Genomic DNA, 20,231 nt, shown 5'->3' on the forward strand with positions numbered 1-20,231 from the left:
GACAAAATAAAAATAAAAGGATTGGCTTGACCGTAACTCCATTGAAATGCTCAATGAAATAGCATATATATTAACTACAACTAATTAACTTCCAATATAGTAACATCCCATAAACGTACCCTTGACAAAGGTGAATTCAATAAAATAGATTGTCTCCCATGCAATTGTAGCAGCAGGAAGAGAACCCTGCTGTAATAGAAAAATGAATAAAAGTGTCCACATCCACCTTCAAGACCCCAGCAACTGCAGAAAGCTAAAAGTAAAAACCTTGGCTCTGTGGGAACTAGATCCCACCCATTCAGGCTGCTTCGATTGTTCCAATTTATATTTTTTTAACCTAAGGTCTCACAAGGTGTTAACTTTATTGGCTTTGAGCAGACCACTTGTTACCTCTGTCTCAACTTTTCTTCATATAAAAAGGACAAAATGCACTTCTTGAAGCTTTGCATTGCCCTAATTATATTCCCCACAAGTGTGTGGTATTGGCATGTTTTAATTTGATACAATGAGACTGGAAAGTGTGTCATATCAGTCGTAAGTCATTTAGTGGAGGTCAGTTAGTTTAGTTGGAAAGATGGCAAGCTTGCATGTAGAGTGATACCAACAGGATGTGTTCAGTTCTTGCACTGACCAAGGTTACATGAAGAGTTCTATTTCTTAACCTCTCCTCTGGCCTGAAGCATACTGACCCTCAGGCTAAGCATTACTTGTCCTCCCTCTCTCTAATGATAAATGCAGCTCTATGGTCAGGCAGGACAACAATGACCATAGGATGAATTATGTTTACCTTATTTCATGTTATGACTTGTCCACACACTTGAACTAACCATTTTGTTTTATTCATTCACAGGATGAGGGTGTTGCTGGCTAGGCAGCATTTATTGCCCATCCCTAATTGCTCAGAGGGCAGTTTAAAGTCAACCACATTGTTGTGGGACTGGAGTCATATGTAGTAAGGATGACAGTTTCCTTCCCTAAAGTCCATTAGTGAACCAGATGGGTTTTTTGACAGTTGATTCATGGTCATCATTAGACTCTTAATTCCAAATATTTGGATGGTGGATTCGAATCTGGGTCCGCAGAACATTACCTGGATCTCTGCATTAACAGTCCAGCGATAAGTCCACTAGGCCATTGCCTCTCCGCTATAGATTATAGAACCTCTCAAGCACTCTGCATGAGATATTTAAGATATGAATTGCTCATGAACACCTTGGTAAAAAATGACATTTGACAACATCTTAAGGGTTTCAGCACACACTGACACAACTATTTCCGTCACTTTGCTGGGCTACAAAAGTCAGATTCTGCAGATGCCTAAAACCTGAAATAAAAAGTATAGCGAACGCTGGCAAGACTCAGTGGGCCTGGTGCTCAGAGCTGATGAAAGATTATTGATCTGAGACATTAGTTCTATTTCTCTCTCCACACGTATCGCCAGACCTGCAGGTATTTACATTATCTGGTGTGTTCACCACAAGTCGCTGATGTCTGTATGCTGTGTCTCATCTGGTTTGCCAGTGAAATCAATTTTAATACCAAGTCACAGAGGATGCAAAGGTTCCTCCCTGATAAAGGAAAAGTAATATTCTAAATTGCGCTGATAATATTGTCACAACTGGGTATAACTGTGAGAAAGTCTCATCCAACTGCTACCCAGAAGCAGACTGCCAGTGAAATCCGAACTTCTGCAAATCACTCGTTTTCTGATATTGGTGGAAAGATTGGCCGAAGGATATGGCTCTAAATTCAAAACCACTTAACTAATCGTTATTTTAACACGGGATTATATGTGAGAAACAGAAACATAGTCTGGCATATATTTCTTGCCGAATGAGGCTGTTTATTGTTTAGCACACGAAACAAAAATTAACTTTGATGTACATTTTGACCATTGCAACATCTATTTTAAATTCATCTGGAACAGGACTCAGCATCCGAGGAAGTAGTGTCTAGGTCAGAAACAGGGGCATTTTGACTCAGGTTGAAAGATTTGAACTGTGTCACTCTTGTGTTTTAGCCGAGTCTGGTCTGAAATGTGCAACAGTGATCGCCCGGAGCTACAACGGCCGTGTATCGTCGCTCCACACACCGATGAGTAAAAAGTTTCCGATTATAGCGAACGCTAACCTGAGGCCAATAAGAAATTTATAACCATCTCAGTGTGAGTTGGGTAGATTCATTCTCGACCCTAACAGTGTCGAACTCTATATAATTAGGATAAGACCGTCAAAACCCATTTCTCCATTCGTGAGAGCGGTGAATGTGTTCGAGGCTCTGACAGCGCAAACACATTTCCAATGGGAACCACTGCTTTTGCGCTCGCCTTGTGTAAAAGTATCTTCAAATCAAATCAGACACATTGCAAAATTCGAAATATCGCTTTTATTATATCTCGAAGTGACCAGTACTAGGGAAGAACAGCAGTGAAATGACAAATGCTGCCACAATTGCCTCAGCTACAAGATCTAACCGCAAACGGTGGGTTCACCCACAGCTGCCTTGAGTAGTTGAGGTTCGATTCAGCCCCCTTCAATCATATTTTATTGCACGGGCATGTTTCTCTAAACTAATGTCATGTGAATAGGTTTGCCTAAAGCTGCCTCCACCTGCCGAGTGTTTATATGTAAATACCGTCTCCCCCCTCCCAGTGAAGAGGTGCTCTCGTCTCGCTACCGGCTTTCATCACATCCAAGCAACATTGGGCTGTATTGAACATACAAGGCCAGCATTACAGTGTGTGCGGTTACTGGTTGGAGCTTATAACCCCTCCCAGTTAAAGACATGACATTTATTCTGAACAGGCCACGTCGTTTCATTGACGTGTATTTGTTAACTGAAAACCTGCAGAAATAGGGGACAGTTGATAACCCAAAGTTATTACGAATGTTTATCAGGATGGAAGCATTGAACGTTTTCTTAATGCATCTCCCGTAACATTTGAAGCTATTTGTTCCCATTTTCCAATCACTATCCTGAGTACGATCATCTTCATTATGAACCTTAAATGATTTGTATGATTGTGAGAGAGAGAGAGAAAGAAAGAAATACTTTGTTTCAAACGATTTAGTTATCATATGTCATTCACCCGAATTACATTAAACTGGAATATTTGTAAATAAAATTTTATACGATAATCTATGTGACACTTGCTTAAGGACATCAATGTGTTTGATCAGATATACACATTTTCTTCGTGTGCTCCTGGATTTAGGAGTACAGTTGTGATCACCTTTCTTCTGTCCAGTTTAATTAAAGTAGTTATTATTAAGGTGGGGTTATAGAGGTAATTTTGTGAGCATTTTGGATGAATCTAATCCTGCTATAACAGTTAACACACACTTTTCCAAGGTCATATGAATTATTATTGGGAGGGGTGAAACTGCAAAATAAGATTTCTCTTTCCTCTCCTGAGAGGTTCGTCCATTTATTGAAAGTGGAAAGTAAAGCCTTGCGTTCCACATTTTAGGAAAACATGGCCTTTTCTCCTCTGACGTGCAGAAGTTAAAAAGATTGGGAAAAACTATTTTCAGTTTATCTCTTACCTCCAGGAAAAGTCCTATTGACTCTGCTTCTTAGCTACTCCTGCTTGGATTCCAAATTCTACCCTGAAATTTTGGATTGTGGTGAAGTGAATTCTTACGGCTTTTCACACAGAACTTGACGTTTTATGTTTATTTTTTTTAATCGCTCTGGGGAGTTATCTTTGTAACTGGGAGACTGTGTTTTGTACCCTTATATTGACCGAAACTTTTCTTGCCCTGAGGACAAGGTAAATTGTCCCATCCCTTCATTCAAATTAGGCCCAGTCTCACTCGCTAACCCTTCTGACCTCTTGTTTCTTGTCGCCATGTAATTAATATCTTGTTTTGTGTTTGGAATATTAGATGTGAATCGTAACAAATACGACCATTTTCTCATTTAATTGTTCATTTTCACTCTTACAAAGAGTTAAGCAAACGAAGTGCAAATACTGTTGTCACATCATCCCAGTTGTGTATTTTGAACGTTCATTCGAATAGATCGCAATATTCCAATTGTTAGGAAGCAGTTCCTGTTGGTATTACTGGAGAAGCATCAGCGGTGTGTGTTACTATGTCATGTGTGGAAGTGTTCAGAATTCAATCTTCAAAATAAAGTGCCGCCCTATTAAAAATGCTAACACTTCCCACTTGGCGCTCCTACAGCCCATCATGTGTAGCCTCTGCACAGTGTTAGCATGTTTTGAAGTAGCCAGCAAGCACCAATTGCAGCTGGAGCGAAAAGGGGGTGGGTTAGGAGGGGGAAGGGGCCAGCGAAGCGAAGCCCACTGCTCTCTCAGTGGATGTGACTTTGAGATGACATTGACGCTGTGTAGATGAGTGTGGCAGCAGGCTGGGCGCCGCACGCTACGTTGTCGCTGGAGGGAGCAGAGAGAGTTGCGCGGGAGTGTCATCCCTTCTGCTCCCTGCCCATCCGCTTCTCTCCGCTCGGCGAAGCTAAAGCCGTGCACTGGCAGCAGCACATCCACAGCAGCACACTGTCGGACAGGGAATGCGCCCATTGTTCTGAGCTCCGGGGCTCGCAAACACTGAAAACCAGCAGCAACAACAAAGACTTGGTCTTCAACAGGAGCAAAGGACAACTTCGAGCAGTAAACACGGGCTCAGCCCGCGCTGTGCATCAGTAAGTGGATGGTTGATCCTTATAACACCTCCAGATATGTATGTGTGAAAAGAGAGAGGGGGTGGGAGGAGTAACAGATAGCTATAGATGACAATAAAGCTAAATTGAATTGAATTGAATCGAGCTGACTTGAAGCACAACAAAAATCGCACTTATTTGAAAGAATCCGCGCCACATTGTGCTGCTATGTAGCGATAGCTTCCCTATACGTGGATACCGTTAAGAAAACTTTGAATGTACCAGAATGTACCTGTGTGTGTGGGAATTTGATTTCTGTTTCTAAGACATTAGAGTCCAGACACCAGGTTTGAGGCGACTTCGTCTCCAGAAATTCAGCAGCGAGTAGGATGGTTGGGGGAGGGAGGGGGTAGTGTTATGCTGGCGATCTTTTTACATTCACCAATTCAAAGCGACAAGGGATATTTTTACCCATATCAGGAATAGGCAGATTGACAAGTAAATGTCAGAGCTCGAGGCTCCCCGAGTTCACGCAGCTGTGACTGGGCTCTGCATAAATGTAACCGCTATCACTTTGTGGGAATGTCCAGGAGAATGCACAGGGATTAAGGAAGCGACAAGTCGATTGCGAGGAACCTACACAGTGCTCGGAGTGAAGGGGCACTTTTGGAATGTGTAGACGGCAGTGAGGGACAGATTTGTGGGCGTGTGGACGGTGATCGGCGATGCTGTAGCCAGATGGTGTTAGTTTCACGTTATCTTTAGTAGGCAGCCATAGATGGGAAACGATGTTGAGTTGGGGTGACATTATGCTGGAGGAAGATCAGCGCGGATTGTGCTGTGATTATCGATTTCCGAGAAACTCTAACATGACGTGATGTCTCCCAGTTCCATCAACACGAGCAAAACCAGAGTGAGAAACACGTGCCTTTGGTTGTTTCTGTTGTTACCTACTCTCTAGCCTTGCGTTTCCTTATCTCTTTTGCAGCTTCTCTCGGTCTGGTTCAGTCTGGCTGCTCACCTCCATCGCGTCCGACCCCTCTGTCCCGCCTCCCCGAGTTCTCTCCCACCGCTAGGATCTGAGTTGATTAGCTTTTCTCCCCTTGAGCTGGTCAGACAGAACCGCGAAGCTGCTTTCCACGTGGTCCGGTGCTGAAAATTTCCGACCAACTCCCCGACGTTCGGCGCCCAAGTTGAAAGGGATGGCGAGCAACGGCGCGAAGACCCCGGACGGGCAGATTTCCACCGAGCTCCACGAGGCGCCCACCTCCAACGACAAGCCGAAAACTCTGGTGGTGAAGGTGCAGAAGACCAGAACCATCCCCGAGAGGGAGAAATGGGGAGGGAAATTTGACTTCCTGCTCTCCTGCATTGGATATGCCATCGGTCTGGGAAATGTCTGGAGGTTTCCTTACCTTTGTGGGAAAAACGGTGGAGGTAAACAAAAATACTCACTTCATAATAAATAAACCAGTACTTTAAACCGTAAAGAGGAATGATCCATCACTCCTGGATTTGAATTGTAGGCAACAAAGTCAATGTTGCATCAAATATCAACAGCTTTGTGTCGTATAGAATATTGCCAGATATGCAATTCTGCATTGTTTTTAAAATGTAAAATTTCAGGTATATTTCAGTCAATTTCAGGTATATATAATCCAATACATCGTTTAGGGGCGGGAAAATAATTCAACGTATTGTATCGGGTTGATTTGTGTACCAATTGGCATGGTCAATTCATTCATGTAACGTTATTTCTGAAGCATCTGTATATAGCCAGATCCTTATTTAAGAGGTCTCCTATTTCCCATCAATATCTAAAATCCCGCTCACTGTTCTCCAAAGGGGCCTTTCTCATCCCTTACTTCTTGACCCTGATCTTTGCTGGGATGCCAATCTTCCTCCTGGAATGCTCGTTGGGCCAATACACATCTGTCGGTGGACTGGGTATCTGGAGACTGGCGCCAATGTTCAAAGGTACGGTCTGCAGCATCGGCGTGAGCGCCTGGTCAGTATGTAGAAATCAAACACAGCGCTGCTCTTGAGAGATACACTCTACCGCTCTTTTCTAGCTCAGTGTTCTCTATTTAGCAGCATTGCAACCTCAGTAGGAGTGATTTCTCTCTGTAAGAGCGGCGGCAGTAATGCTTTCGTCACCGCTTCCAAGCCACTCTGTTGGGTTTACTTTTGAAGTCTTTATTGTTTTAAAGCCTGCACACAAAGTGTTGATGTTCGTTTCTCAGTGACACATTCCAATCGCTGGAGCCAGTATAGTTTGAGCTAAAGAGAAAAAGTCAGCCACAAACACCTACGGTTTCCCAGAAGCTATTCCCGATGACAATAAGACTGTGTACAGGTATTTCATACTGTTGGCCCTTGTCCGGCGCGGCCGCTTTGGTTAACAGGCTTCTTCACACTGTAGGCGTGAATGGTACAACCTGTTGTGTGAGACCTGCTCTGATTAACATGTCGGATTTCGCCATATCTCTTGTGTTTGCAGGCGTAGGTCTGGCTGCTGCAGTCCTCTCATTCTGGCTCAACATCTACTACGTCGTCATCATTGCTTGGGCCATTTATTACTTGTATAATTCATTCACATCAGTAAGTTGTTTCTGTTTATTGTCGAGTTCAATTCTCTTGGCTGTTAATTATACTGTGGACCTAGAACATGAAGTACCTCGGCGGTCAAACACCGCGAATTAGTGTTTAAATCGACCTGTTCGAACATGGCGTAAAATATCTGGGCGGTAGGTGGGTCTTGAACTTAGAGCGTTTGGCGTCAGAGGTGGTGACACTACCACGGTCCCGTATGGCAATGTTAAAGCTGTCAACAAGGATGGGAAGCAGCGACTGACAACTGAGGGGATCTGGGGAGGTAGTTTGGAATGAACTAGAAAATAAAGGCTGCAAACCGGAAAGATTCGTTGGTGATCATGCCAGGTTCAAGTGGTTAGCTGTTGAGAAACGAAAAATAATTGTACCGTGTTTTATCCTAACCAGGAACTTCCTTGGCAAAGCTGTGGTAACATCTGGAACACAGAGAGCTGTTTCTCAAACTACAGTATGACCAATGCCACTAACATCACCAGCCCCATTGTGGAATTCTGGGAGTAAGATTGCTTTTACATGTTTGGATTTTAATTTGGTCTTAACATTGCGAATTAAACTTAACTGTTACAGAAATGGTAGGTCAATGATGAAACATATTATTGAGATACGCATAACTATATTCACAGACGAAACATGCACCAGTTAACAGATGGACTGGACCAGCCTGGACAAATCCGATCTCCTCTTGCAATAACGCTGGCCGTCGCCTGGATTCTGGTATATTTTTGTATTTGGAAAGGCGTCAGCTGGACAGGAAAGGTAAAGTGATTGTTTACTGAAAGAGAACAGTTCTCCAGCGTCGTTAGTGAGCCCCGGGGGCACTAAGAACTAACTGCAACCAGATGGCATTAGCTTCTCAGCTGAGACACGAAATCATTAGCCCTCAATGCTTCCTCCATGCCTTCCGCTGACCATTTGGAACATGTAGAGAGTGGCCAGGTTTAGATATTGACAATCTACCCGCTCTTATCACGCACCCCTGGAACAGGTGGGACTCCTGACCCAGAGGTAGGGACACTACCACCGCGCCACAAACACATTGGGTGTCCAAGGCAGCCAAGCGGCCCATCGAGCCCGTGTTGATTTTTTTTTAAACTACGGCGATTGACAACAGTGGTCTGTCTCCCTGTCGCTCTGAAAGCTCTAAGGATTTTGTTAAAAGCAGCCATTCTCTGTGCAGCGGGTATAAGATAAATTAAAAATTGGCAGTGAAAATTTTCAGAGCTTGGAAACAATCCAAACATCCTTGATCACATCTAGATCCCGGATCCCCGCTCATCGCCATCGTTAGTTTTAATAAATGCGGTGTGCATATCTTTTATAAATTCCAATTTTTCTCTTCCTCCTAGACCTAAGAGTTGTCTTCTCAATGGGATTACAAAAAAAAGTGTCCTACTAGAATGAACAGGGAAATAAATCCAATAAAGACATCACGACAGGATTAATATTTGAAGGAAATGTCCCCACAATAAACACACACAGTGACATAGTTTGCACGAATCCTAGTAGTAATCTTTTAAAACGTAGCAATAGAAAGATTTATGAATCAAATCCTGATGTAGATGAAGTATGTTAAAAGAAACACAAACTTTTCCATAATCTTGAACACTCATGTCTTTCCACAGGTAGTTTATTTTTCAGCAATATATCCCTATGTTATGCTGCTCATTTTGTTTTTCCGCGGAGTAACACTGCCTGGAGCTCGAGAAGGAATCTTATTTTATATAACCCCCGATTTCAGCCGCCTTTCAGACTCAGAGGTATGTCAACGGCCATTGTTATGCTCGCGGTTCCTATAAAGAGAGAAATGAAAGCACAATAGTTATCATTTACTGCCTGGACAATTTATCTCTCAGGTATGGTTGGATGCAGCCACACAGATATTTTTCTCTTACGGCCTGGGTCTTGGTTCTTTGGTGGCGCTTGGAAGCTACAACACCTTCCACAACAATGTTTACAGGTAATCCTGCCCTATACCTCTCATCTTATGGACTGCACATTACTGACGTCATTCTTCACTAAAAAAAAAACCCAAACTGGTATGGACTCAGAATCACGCCACATAGGAGGAGACCATTCAGCCCATTGTGCCAGTGGCAGCCCTTTAAAACAGCCTTCTACAAGAACTTCTCACTCTTCTCTTTCCCCATTGCCCTACAATGCTTTCCTTTTAAAAATACAAATTGTCTGTTGGCGATTGTGGTTTTTTTACCGATCTCTCCAGTTCTAACTTCATGACTCTTTTGCTGTTGTGAAAATATGATCTTGAGCCGAATTTTACTATTAGCATTTCCTTCTCCCCATCTCACCGCCACCTCCCGAAGGAGGGGTGTCCCCTTCTTGATGATAATTCATTTTATCACAGAGTCTGTTGAATCACCCCTTCCTTGGGAATAAGTCCATGAACTATTACCCAAATTGCTTCAATGGTGTACAGAGTAGAAGTTTAGAGAATGTTCCAGCAGTGAAGGAGATCATCCACCCACTGTGCGCCCACCAAAACAAAATCACCATTCTCTTCACATCTTCCAGCTCCCGTCCATTTCCTCGTGGATTACGACACTTCAAATGAGTGTCCACGTAATTTTTAAATGTTATGAGGCTTTCTGCCTATCCTCCTTTGAAAGGGTGAGAAAATTCCCCTCTCAACCTCTTTTATCTAAATCAATGATCGCTTAATTCTGAAGTTCTAAACCAGGGACACTAGGGTGTTCTTCTTCACTCAGAGAGACCTTGGAGTGAAGGTTGATAGTTCCTTGAAAGTGGAGGTTGACAGATAGTGAAGAAGGCGTTTGGCATGTTTGCTTATATTGGTCAGTGCATTGAGTGTGGATTTGACAGGCCATGTTGCAGCTGTACAGCACATTGGTGAGGCCGTTTCTGGAATAGTGTGTTCAGTTCTGGTCACCCTTCTATAGGAAGGACGTTGTGAAACTTGAAAGGGTTCAGAAAAGATTTACAATGCTGTTGCCAGGGCTGGAAGGCTTGAGCTATAGGGAGAAGCTGAATTGGCTGGGGTTATTTTCCCTGGAGCGTAAGACCGAAGGGGTCACCTTACAGAGGTTTATAAAATCATGAGGGACTGTGGATAGGGTGAATAGCCAAGGTCTTTTCCCAGGGTAGAAGAGTCCAAAACTAGCTGGCACAGGATTAAGGTGAGAGGGGAAAGATTTAAAAGGGACCTAAGGGGCAACTTTTTCGCTCAAAGGATAATGCGTGCATGGAATGAGCTGCCAGAGGAAGTAGTGGAGTCTCATACAATTACAACATTTAAAAGGCATCTGGATGGGTATCTGAATCGGAAGGGTTTGGAGGGATATGTGCCTAATGCTGGCAAATGGGACTAGATTAATTTGTGATATCTGGTAGGTATGGACGAGTTGGACCGAAGGGTCTGTTTCTGTGCTGTACATCTCGATGACTCCGTGACTCCAAACTGCTCATGATTTTACACAATTCAGTTTGATCTTCCTTTAGCTTCCGCTTCCAACGAAAACGCTCCTATCCTGTCCAACATTATCTTCTAGTGGAAACTTTGCAGCTCAGAAAACACGCTGGTAAATCTTCTGGATAACCTGTGAGGTGGAATAATATCTTTAGTGCAATAAGGTTAAATCCAGTGGAAGCGAAGTCCCGATGTTTTGTTTGCCCCGCTAATACATGACTGTCTCACTTCGTTATGGCTAGTTGGACTACGTTATTAAAAAAAAAGCTGTTGAGGGCATGCTTTGAGAAAATTGGATCTTTAACATCAGTGCTTAATACACATCCATCGCTGGTTTACCATGTTGGATTAATTGTTATTATAACGATAAACTGTTATAATGTTCGCTTCAAACTGACCTCAATCTTTTGGGGTTGGATTTGGCTTCTGCGTTATTGGCAGCTGCATATACCTGCGTCTTACTCTCCCCAATCTATTTCATTGAATCGGGTGAAGACCTGTTAGAAAACAGCCAATCTGAAATTATCAGTGAATTCTTATTTCCAACTACCTCACAGTTAAGATAAAACTATTCCAAGAGCTAACTGCAGGACAGGAGGCAGCTAAATGACTTGTTCCCCAGTCTTTACCATTGCTAGTACCGACTATTTGGATGCACACAGTGACCTTTGATATTGAGACCCCTTCTGAGCCAGTCGAGGTATGCTGTCCTCCCAGATGATATGATTTCATATGATCTGACATATCAGTAACAGTTTGTGGAATCACAAGCGGGAGCCCAGCTTCCGCTATTGCATGACATCGCTCCATTCACGTCCACCTCAATACTATTGGTTACAATAAATGTTACAACCTTTAAAGACAAAAGCAATGTTTTTTTTAATCTCTCCCTTATTTCAGGGACGCAATTATCGTCTGCTGCATAAATTCCACCACCAGTATGTTTGCCGGTTTTGTTATTTTCTCCATCGTGGGCTTTATGGCACATGTGACAAAGAAGTCTATTGCGGACGTGGCTGCTTCAGGTATGTTACAGCGTGTTTACGTTGTTTCACAGGGTAACCTCACCTCCAATGTGTACATTTAGACCCACTTTGATTCTCTTAGAGCAACAAAGGCGCGGGTAATATCCTTGGTGCCAATTCTGATGCCGGTGAATGTTGGTCGTTGTAGACAAGATACTACGATTTCCCCATTACCCGCCCACGAAAAGCGACATCGGGTGACCTGGTTTTTGACCTCCGGTGATAAAATAATAAGCTTCTGATTTTGCCCTCCTGTTCTTCCATCCCTCATCGTATAAATACTCAAGGAAAGGACAAGTCTTGGTTTATGCAGCTCCTTCTCAACAAATGGCAACAAGCCCAATGGGATAAAGTCTACTCTGATAGGTATGTCATCTTCATTGTGTCACGGAAGAGGATGTAGTTTTCTGATCTAAGCGCTCTTACTATTGCTCACGCAGACGACAATTTGCTGGAGTCCATTTTCACAAAATATTGGTGAAGCGGTTTGGCCTATTAATCAATCTGAAGAAGCTGGAGGTGTTCTATCTGTCTGAACACATGCTCCTCAACCTTCATCAACTCTAAGAATATTGCACTGAAATCCGGGACACCATTGCTTATCGAAGCGGGGATCATAGACTTGGAAGTCTTCAGTAATATCCAGAAGGCAAGACCTAGCTTGTATAACAATGGACAACCTTTATCGACAGCCCTGATATTAGGTTGAACCTTAAAATTTAGAGTCCATAATGCCGCAGTGAATGAAGGCGCTACATTGAAATTGCAAAATGTGCGTTGTTTTATCTCAACGAGGTAGACAAATTCCAAACGTGTCATTCCTGCACAATTCTTCATGTCAAATAGCATGTGGAGATACAACACTGGCATGTGGATCTTGGAAGCAACAACCAGCATTGACCTCGTGATGCTGTCATGTAAATAAAACTAAACCTAAAAATGCCACATGGCAGATTTTGCAAATGAGTTAAATGAAGGGAAACACTCCTTTAATGCAAGAAGACCAAGTGAAAATAGAATAACAAAAGGTGGAGTTGAAATTTTCAGATACATTTTATTGCTAAGCTTCTGGAAGGACCTAAAGATCTCAGTCTACAAATCTGAAATTAATACTATTGCTATTATTTCAGCGATGTCACCAATCTCAGATGTGTATTAAATCTGTCAGGGTGAATGTGTGTTCAGTACCTGTAAGCTATTGTGTTGAATTCAGACATAGAGGGCCTGATGTAATGGTTTTCTTTAGGAAGTCTTGAATGAGGTGCAATGTCCAATTAGTTATAGTACATGGTTCCCAGTGAATTCCCTAACAATCATTTGAAATATATCACATCAGATAGAAAATAGCTAAGAAGCCACTAGAGAATAATATGGGTTGTAAAGTTTTATAGTTTTTTTCTGCAGTTTAAAAGTACTTTCCTTTCCTTGGCATGAACTTTGAGTCTTCATCAGAATCTGTATGTGGTCTGCGAACAGTCAGTCTTCTTTCATTTAATTCTTTCTAAAGCCTTTATTTCATTTTAACAGTGTGTGCCCACACTGAATGTTAGATCACAAAAATTATGCTAGAACATATATATTCTTAATCACATAAATATGTTTGATCTTGAAAGTAAGGCAGATAATATTACACATTCTTTTATTTTCAAAGGTCCTGGTCTGGCATTTTTAGCATACCCCGAGGCAGTGACGCAATTACCAATATCTCCACTGTGGTCTATTCTTTTCTTCTCGATGTTACTGATGCTTGGGATTGACAGCCAGGTACGTTTCAGCCCAAGTCCTTTGAGAATTGTTATATCTGTTGGGTCAGTAATAAGAATTGTTGATTGCTCATTTTTGAATAGAGTTAATTTTCAGGGTTTTTTTTGAAAAATCAATTCCAGTTCATTAACATTTTGGAAAATAAATGGAAGTGCAACGAGAATCTTTGTACATCTTCCTAATTCGTGTTCTGAACAGTTGTTACTAATAACACTTAACATTTGTTCAAGCAATTAAATGTTTAAAGGTATGCTATCTGGACAATTTTGAATGGTTATATTTACAGTAAAGAAGCACCACTTTACACCCAATGAAAATCAGGTTGATTGCATTTAATACTACAACACAGAATTAAAATGTAGAGCTGCTTGGCTGAGTCAGAGATGCATCCTACCATTTGCTTGAAATATTCCGTGTGAATCTAATGATTTAGCAGGATAAACACCAAGAGTGCCTTTACTGATTGTGTCTGACAGGTGCAGACATATCTAAGCCTTGCTTCAGCCACACAACAGCACTGAACAGCCTCCTGTTGCTATGGGTAACGCTACTGATTAGCCCCTGGCTGTGTTCTTGCTGCAATCTCTAGGATGAAGAGCTGTAATAAAAATTGCATTTCTTAGCAAAGTCAATGCTTTATGTGTCAACAGTTGTCCAAGCTAGTCTGTCTAAATATGCCAATGTGAAGAATTGTTCTCTTCTCAATTTAAGTTTCCATTGAAAACTGTGCTGTAAAAACAGTCTAAATAAATTCATGCTTGGTACACTGGTTGAAAAGGTTCCATTTGAGGTAAGAAGAGACAGACTTTGCGGATGGCAAATGCAGCAACTTGGTCAACATTTAATAGCAAGAGTGATTGAGACAGGCAATCTTTTTCTAGCATTTGCCAGTATTCATGTAGGAAAGTATACTGGACATTCAACTACAAATCAGACAATAAAATTGTTTTGCCTCTAGATTTTTAATGTAAATGAATTTAATAATAAATGGACAATAAACATTTAAAAAATAGAATTTAAGTTGCATTTTTTTTCTTTTCGTATTGTTTGATATTGCTCCTGCTGAACTTTGTACCTTGATTTTTCAGCAGTAGGTTCATATACCAACACATTGAGTACATAATGGAGTAGTTAGATGGAAATTTACATGTGCCACTCTTCATGCAGTGAGTTGCCTAACTCAGGTGCTAGCAGAAGAAGAAGTTGAATGAAGAATTGAAACCTTTCCAGGAGTCTGAGGAGCAAATCAACCTTCAGTTAGTCTTAATCACCTCTCATTGTCTAGGCACAGACCAAGGTTTCCAGATAACATGTCAAACCAGGTATAAAATTTAGAGAACATCAGAAAATAACAGTAGGGAGCTCACTTTCCTATATAAACATATTTCTCAGAACATCTCTCTCCACTTGTCATACAAATGCTATATAACCAATTTGCAGCTTTGCACAGTTTTGCTTGGAGGGTGTTTTGTTGGGGATAGTCATTAAGTTGTGTAAAAAATGGGGAAAATTAAAAGAGAAGAAAAAGTACTTTAACAGTAGAATAAGTTTAAAGATCAGTAGCTTATTTAGAGAACATACTGCAACTCAATGGAAGCAAAAGAAAAAATAAATCGTAAATAAAAATGAGGTTGAAACATTAGGAAAACTAAAGGGAGACATTGGATTGAAACAAAGGAAATATTTCCTCCAGAATTTTTTCTTTATTATCCTATCTACTCAGAACTCTGCCATTTGTAAAATGCACTCCTCTGCAGATTACTAACTAATTTCCAAAATATTGCTGTCAAAAAGCTATGATGATTAATGACTTGATAATAGGGGAACACCCAAGTTGGTGTCTTTCATTTTATATTTGTAAATAAGTTTTGCATTTATACCTGGGCTACTGCTGATTCCAAACAAGGGCTTAATCAGTCTAACAGCAAAATTAATTAATTAAGAAGCACTAATACTCATTCATTTTTAGTTTTGCACTGTGGAAGGCTTTATAACTGCTTTGGTGGACGAGTTTCCCAAATTGCTACGAGGAAGAAGAGAAATTTTCATTGCGGCAGTCTGTGTTATTTCATATTTGATAGGACTCTCCAACATTACCCAGGTAAATTACAATAATTCCAATGAAATGATTTTAAAGATGAAATTTCTAGATATAGCTGATTTTCATTTGAAAGAGCAACAGATAGTTTAATGGTGTTTGTTTCAACTACGATATTGGCTCAGCTTAAACAAAGCAAGTCTGCAACATTCATGTATGAAATTTATATTTTTCACAAATTTCTGATCTATTGTATATCACAGAGTCAATTTTAATTTCAACCATTCAATGTAAATAGGATAGCAACTTAAAAATGTCATTGGGTTACACATCCTTGTTTATTGCTGCACTTCATATGGTGACAGTGACAAGGGGCTCTTGTGTTGCAGTGGTAGGGCTCCCATATCTAGGTCAAAGGTCTGGTTTCAAATCCCACCTGCCACAGAGGTGTATCATAACAGATTGGTTAAAAATAATATTCTGTGAATACCTTTGACTTGACAATGAGTGCCCACTCCTTTCACTTTTACTTTAAAGTTGGATTCCTATTAAATATGTAAGACTTCACCTGAAAATCTAACGGACAAATAGAGTATGCACCATACAATTGCATCCTTTGTATTGCCATTGAGCTGTATAATTAGTGGAACTTAAAGACCCCATTAAAACACTCCAGCATGCTACCTGCAACACGTGCATATCAGGGCAATCTTCCCACTTATCTCACAAATAACAATTAATCTCTAACTGAATCACTATCTCTTAGTCACTGCAGTTCAACTTTCCCATTTTAAAGAGGCAACACTTTATCCGGTATCATTATAAAATGTGTATCATCTGATTTCAAATAAACAATTCTGTGGCAAGCCTTGCATTGATTATTTCAAATTTAAATAAATATATAAAAATAACAAATCCTGAATATAGACTTAATTGTTTTGCCAAATCTGTACCACTTTACTTTTTCTAAAGTAACAGTTTCACTTGATGAATGAATCAAATAGCATAACATTCTTAGAGCTTTGTCCCATTGGCCTTCAAAACAGCAGGAAGACTTGCTGCAATTCTTCTGTCCATTAATATATAAGACAAGGGATCTCAGAAAGTTCTATCCACTAAAACGTGAATAGCTGAACCACAAACCATGAGATTACCCAGTTGTGATATAAATTGAAAATATCATAAGATGGTTATTGACATTAATTTAAATATTGTGATATTAATAAAGAATTAATTAATTGTCAAAATTAATAAATGTTACTTATATTAATTTAGATTTAGGCTAGTTTTAAATGTATAACTGGATCTGTAGAGAATTATTAAACTGCCTTTTAACTGGTTCAGAATGAGCAATAAGAATTTCCCTTCCCATGAGGATTCAAAATAAAATGTGTTTGTATTTTCTTAATCCATTCCTTAATGGGTATAAGTTCAGAATACATAAATTGGTTGTGTTTAGTCAGTTAGTGACTAACAATGATATTTATATGGATGTAGTCACACTGCATTTGTAGAATACCATTTGTTCTTCTGAGACTAATGTCAAGATTTGGACAATGTAGAGACATGATTTTCGCCTTATATCTAATATATTTAGTTCAAATATGTGAAGATTTGATACAGAGTTCAGATTTCAGAACCAAAGGCAGTGCAGCGAAAGCTTTAAGCAATATCTCACATTAAAAAAATCTGTATATAAAACATTCAAAAGCATAAGCCAGATTTTGAAACCAAAGGTAAGTAAATGCATTAGGCTTCATTTTAGAATGTACAGAACAGAAATGATCTATTCCACATTGTTTCCATACACTGATCAATGGAAACAATTACTAGGATTTACTGTATCATAACTCTTAATAATCTTGAAGATCCTGCTCAGGTCCCTCAACCTTCTCAGTTTCGGTGAAAGGCCCTAAGTTCTTAAGTTTTTCTCCATATCTCCAATATGCTCCCCTAGTAAAATTACCCTGAATTTCTTCAATAACTTTTAAATCCTTCCTGTAACCGTGGCTAAAATTCTACTCAATACTCCAAAAGGGTCTCATCAATAAGCATTAAATTAACATCACTTATTTGCTTTTGGATTATGTGCCCCTGGATATAAAACCAAGTGCTCTATTTGTCTTTTCTTGGCTTTATTCACTTGTTAGTGAGCCACAGCAAGAGATCTTTGATCCTCTTTTAATTTTGAAATGTTCTCATTCAAGTTGCTCTTGTTGAGCAACACTATTTTCTGCTCCTTTATTTTAAAACTTTATATAACCTCCCTATTCATCCATGGTACTCCAATTTGTGATATATAGATTCATCACATAGATCAGAACTCATGACAGGACAATCTTTTTCCTCATTTTTGCTCACTGTAATGTACCTAGTTTGTCCTCTTTCTATCTCCTATTTAAATGTTTCCTATCACTGATTTCTGATTCTAATTGTAGCAAAGAGCATTGAGAAAATTAAGTTTTGAATGCCCAAACGAAATTTCATCAAGAAAATAGTATGTTGTATTTGCTATAGTTGGGACAAACAGGCTAGTATTGATATTTGAATTGAGTTATTTTGATTATAATAGAATATATATTTAGTACAGAATTGTCGTATAACTATATGGCAACTAATTATATAAGTATGCATAATTAGTCATAACTGACTTGGCAAATCTATTTTACTGCATTTTCAATGAGTAACTTGTTATCAAGACTGTATATAATTGCTTAACTTAAAAACTGAAATGTTTGAAGAATAAAATTTAGTAGGAGTATAATTCCTTTGAAGTTGTTGTCTGATAGAAATACTGCAGAGATAAACAATCAGAATACTGATGACCATTAATCATTGTTCGTCACTAAGAATGAGTATATAGAGTTAATAATGTGTCTATGCTTAAACACTGCGGAGGCATCTGCAGAATATGCATGCAACCACAGAGGTAGGCATTTAAGCTTTGTCAAAGCATGTTTAAAATGTGTCAGGTATAGTGTATAAAATAAATCACGTCAACTTTATTTATGTGATCCAAAGTTTTGCACATATTACAGGCTTTAATTTTAATCAGAATTATCCAAGAAGCACCTATTGCTAGGATAGTTAATACATCATTTATATTTAAGGTCAATTAAATGATGTAGTTAGGATGCCAAATGTAATCCACAACTGTGCACAATTAAGGGATGCTGAAGTATCATAAGGACTTAAATATTAAAAGTTATCTAAGCAATGTCTTATCATTTTCTTCCTCCAGGGTGGTCTGTATGTCTTTAAGCTTTTTGACTACTACTCTGCTAGCGGAATGTCTTTGCTCTTTCTTGTTTTCTTCGAGACCATCTCAATATCTTGGTGCTATGGTAAGAATTATGATTCTTTTTAATATGTTTTCATATTGTGAAACGTCTATGCTGGAAGTGTTTGAGCTAAACTGAAAGATACCAGCATCTTTTCTTTTAGTGATCATGTGTTCACAATCATTTGTTTCACCAGGCATCTCAGCCTTTTGACGCAACAAGGGGAAAAAGATTGATACCAGATAGCTTGATATTGGGTCACATCATTGAAGATCTTGCTCAAAAATACTCCGAAAAATGTTACTGAAACAATTTGGGAATCAAAATTGAGCAATGCAATTGGGTTTGTTTCAATGCAAAATCAAAGTAATACCTAACCACATATCAAACATTTAAGGTTCTGTATTTCCTTTCACAAGAGTCACATGGAATAAGTATAATGTAATTAAATTTGGTTAGAAAAATCCTAGACTTCAATTCCCAAGGTGTACTGTTTTTGCATAATTTTACAATAGTTTCATTACTTAGGTGAAATTGTATAGAATTTGTGTTCTAAAGAAATTGTAATTGTTTGAAGAGTTACGTGATTCATTAGATTATAATAAATTCAAACCTTTAGGAGATAAACTCAGTTAAATCTGTTTTCTGAAACATTTTAATCATCTTTTTCAAACATACTCTTAGATATCCACAGTGTAAATGACAGAATATTATTTGCAATTGGCAATCAGGCATTGATAATTGATAGCATCAATACTATACCTGTTGGCTAGTGTCTCATAAATTGTTTTTTGGACATGTAATACATGGAAGAAAATTGCAGGAAGCATTGAATATTTGTGCTGGAATCACTGCGTTGATGCATCCTCTATTTGCAACTCTTCTTATGTCCTTGTTCCCCCATGAAGTTGTCTCAATCAGCCTGAAGAGTACATCATATGACATTGTCAAAACAGCAACTGAGTTTGCACTCTCTTCCACGAACAGTTTGATCAGTACTACCGCAGATCAGAGGAAGACTATACAAACAGTTGTTTGTAACTGTGGTGCTAGCTTATAATCACTACAAATCAGGAAACATTTATATGCTCAGCATGCAAAGTAATCTACTCCAAATTATTAACATAAAAGCTTGATGGTTCGCTTGATATCCAACACAGCAATCATTACATTGATTTGGGATAGCATTCAAAAATTGATAGGGAAGCTACATTTTTGCATATCTCAGGACTAACTAACAGCTGGCAGTTGGTCTTGTCCGTTTTGGCATATATAAGCCATTATTGCGGTAAATGACATTTCACTCATTTTATTTTCATAAGTAAGTTTGTTAAAGCGTATAACATGGAAAAACGTCAACATGAGGATTTTCATTTACATAGGAATAGAATTTCTAAATACAGTATAACAGACTTCTCTTCAGGAACATGGCGATGATGCTTTTT

General features: G+C 39.4%; 1 protein-coding gene across 1 annotated transcript in view; it reads left to right on the plus strand.

Moving 5' to 3' along the window:
- Nucleotides 1-5,825: 5,825 nt before the first annotated feature.
- slc6a1b (solute carrier family 6 member 1b) overlaps nucleotides 5,826-20,231 on the plus strand; it is a 28,765-nt gene continuing 14,359 nt past the window's right edge. Inside the window, exons 1-11 of the mRNA XM_020516591.2 lie at nucleotides 5,826-6,060; nucleotides 6,469-6,600; nucleotides 7,124-7,224; nucleotides 7,624-7,733; nucleotides 7,860-7,992; nucleotides 8,859-8,993; nucleotides 9,090-9,193; nucleotides 11,579-11,703; nucleotides 13,355-13,467; nucleotides 15,437-15,568; nucleotides 18,747-18,849. Coding sequence (XP_020372180.1) covers nucleotides 5,826-6,060; nucleotides 6,469-6,600; nucleotides 7,124-7,224; nucleotides 7,624-7,733; nucleotides 7,860-7,992; nucleotides 8,859-8,993; nucleotides 9,090-9,193; nucleotides 11,579-11,703; nucleotides 13,355-13,467; nucleotides 15,437-15,568; nucleotides 18,747-18,849 — 1,423 coding nt within the window. The remainder of the gene's footprint in view (nucleotides 6,061-6,468; nucleotides 6,601-7,123; nucleotides 7,225-7,623; nucleotides 7,734-7,859; nucleotides 7,993-8,858; nucleotides 8,994-9,089; nucleotides 9,194-11,578; nucleotides 11,704-13,354; nucleotides 13,468-15,436; nucleotides 15,569-18,746; nucleotides 18,850-20,231) is intronic.

The sequence above is a fragment of the Rhincodon typus genome, chromosome 16 (genome assembly GCF_021869965.1).
Source record: "Rhincodon typus isolate 14 chromosome 16, sRhiTyp1.1, whole genome shotgun sequence".
Classification (NCBI taxonomy): Eukaryota; Metazoa; Chordata; class Chondrichthyes; order Orectolobiformes; family Rhincodontidae; genus Rhincodon; species Rhincodon typus.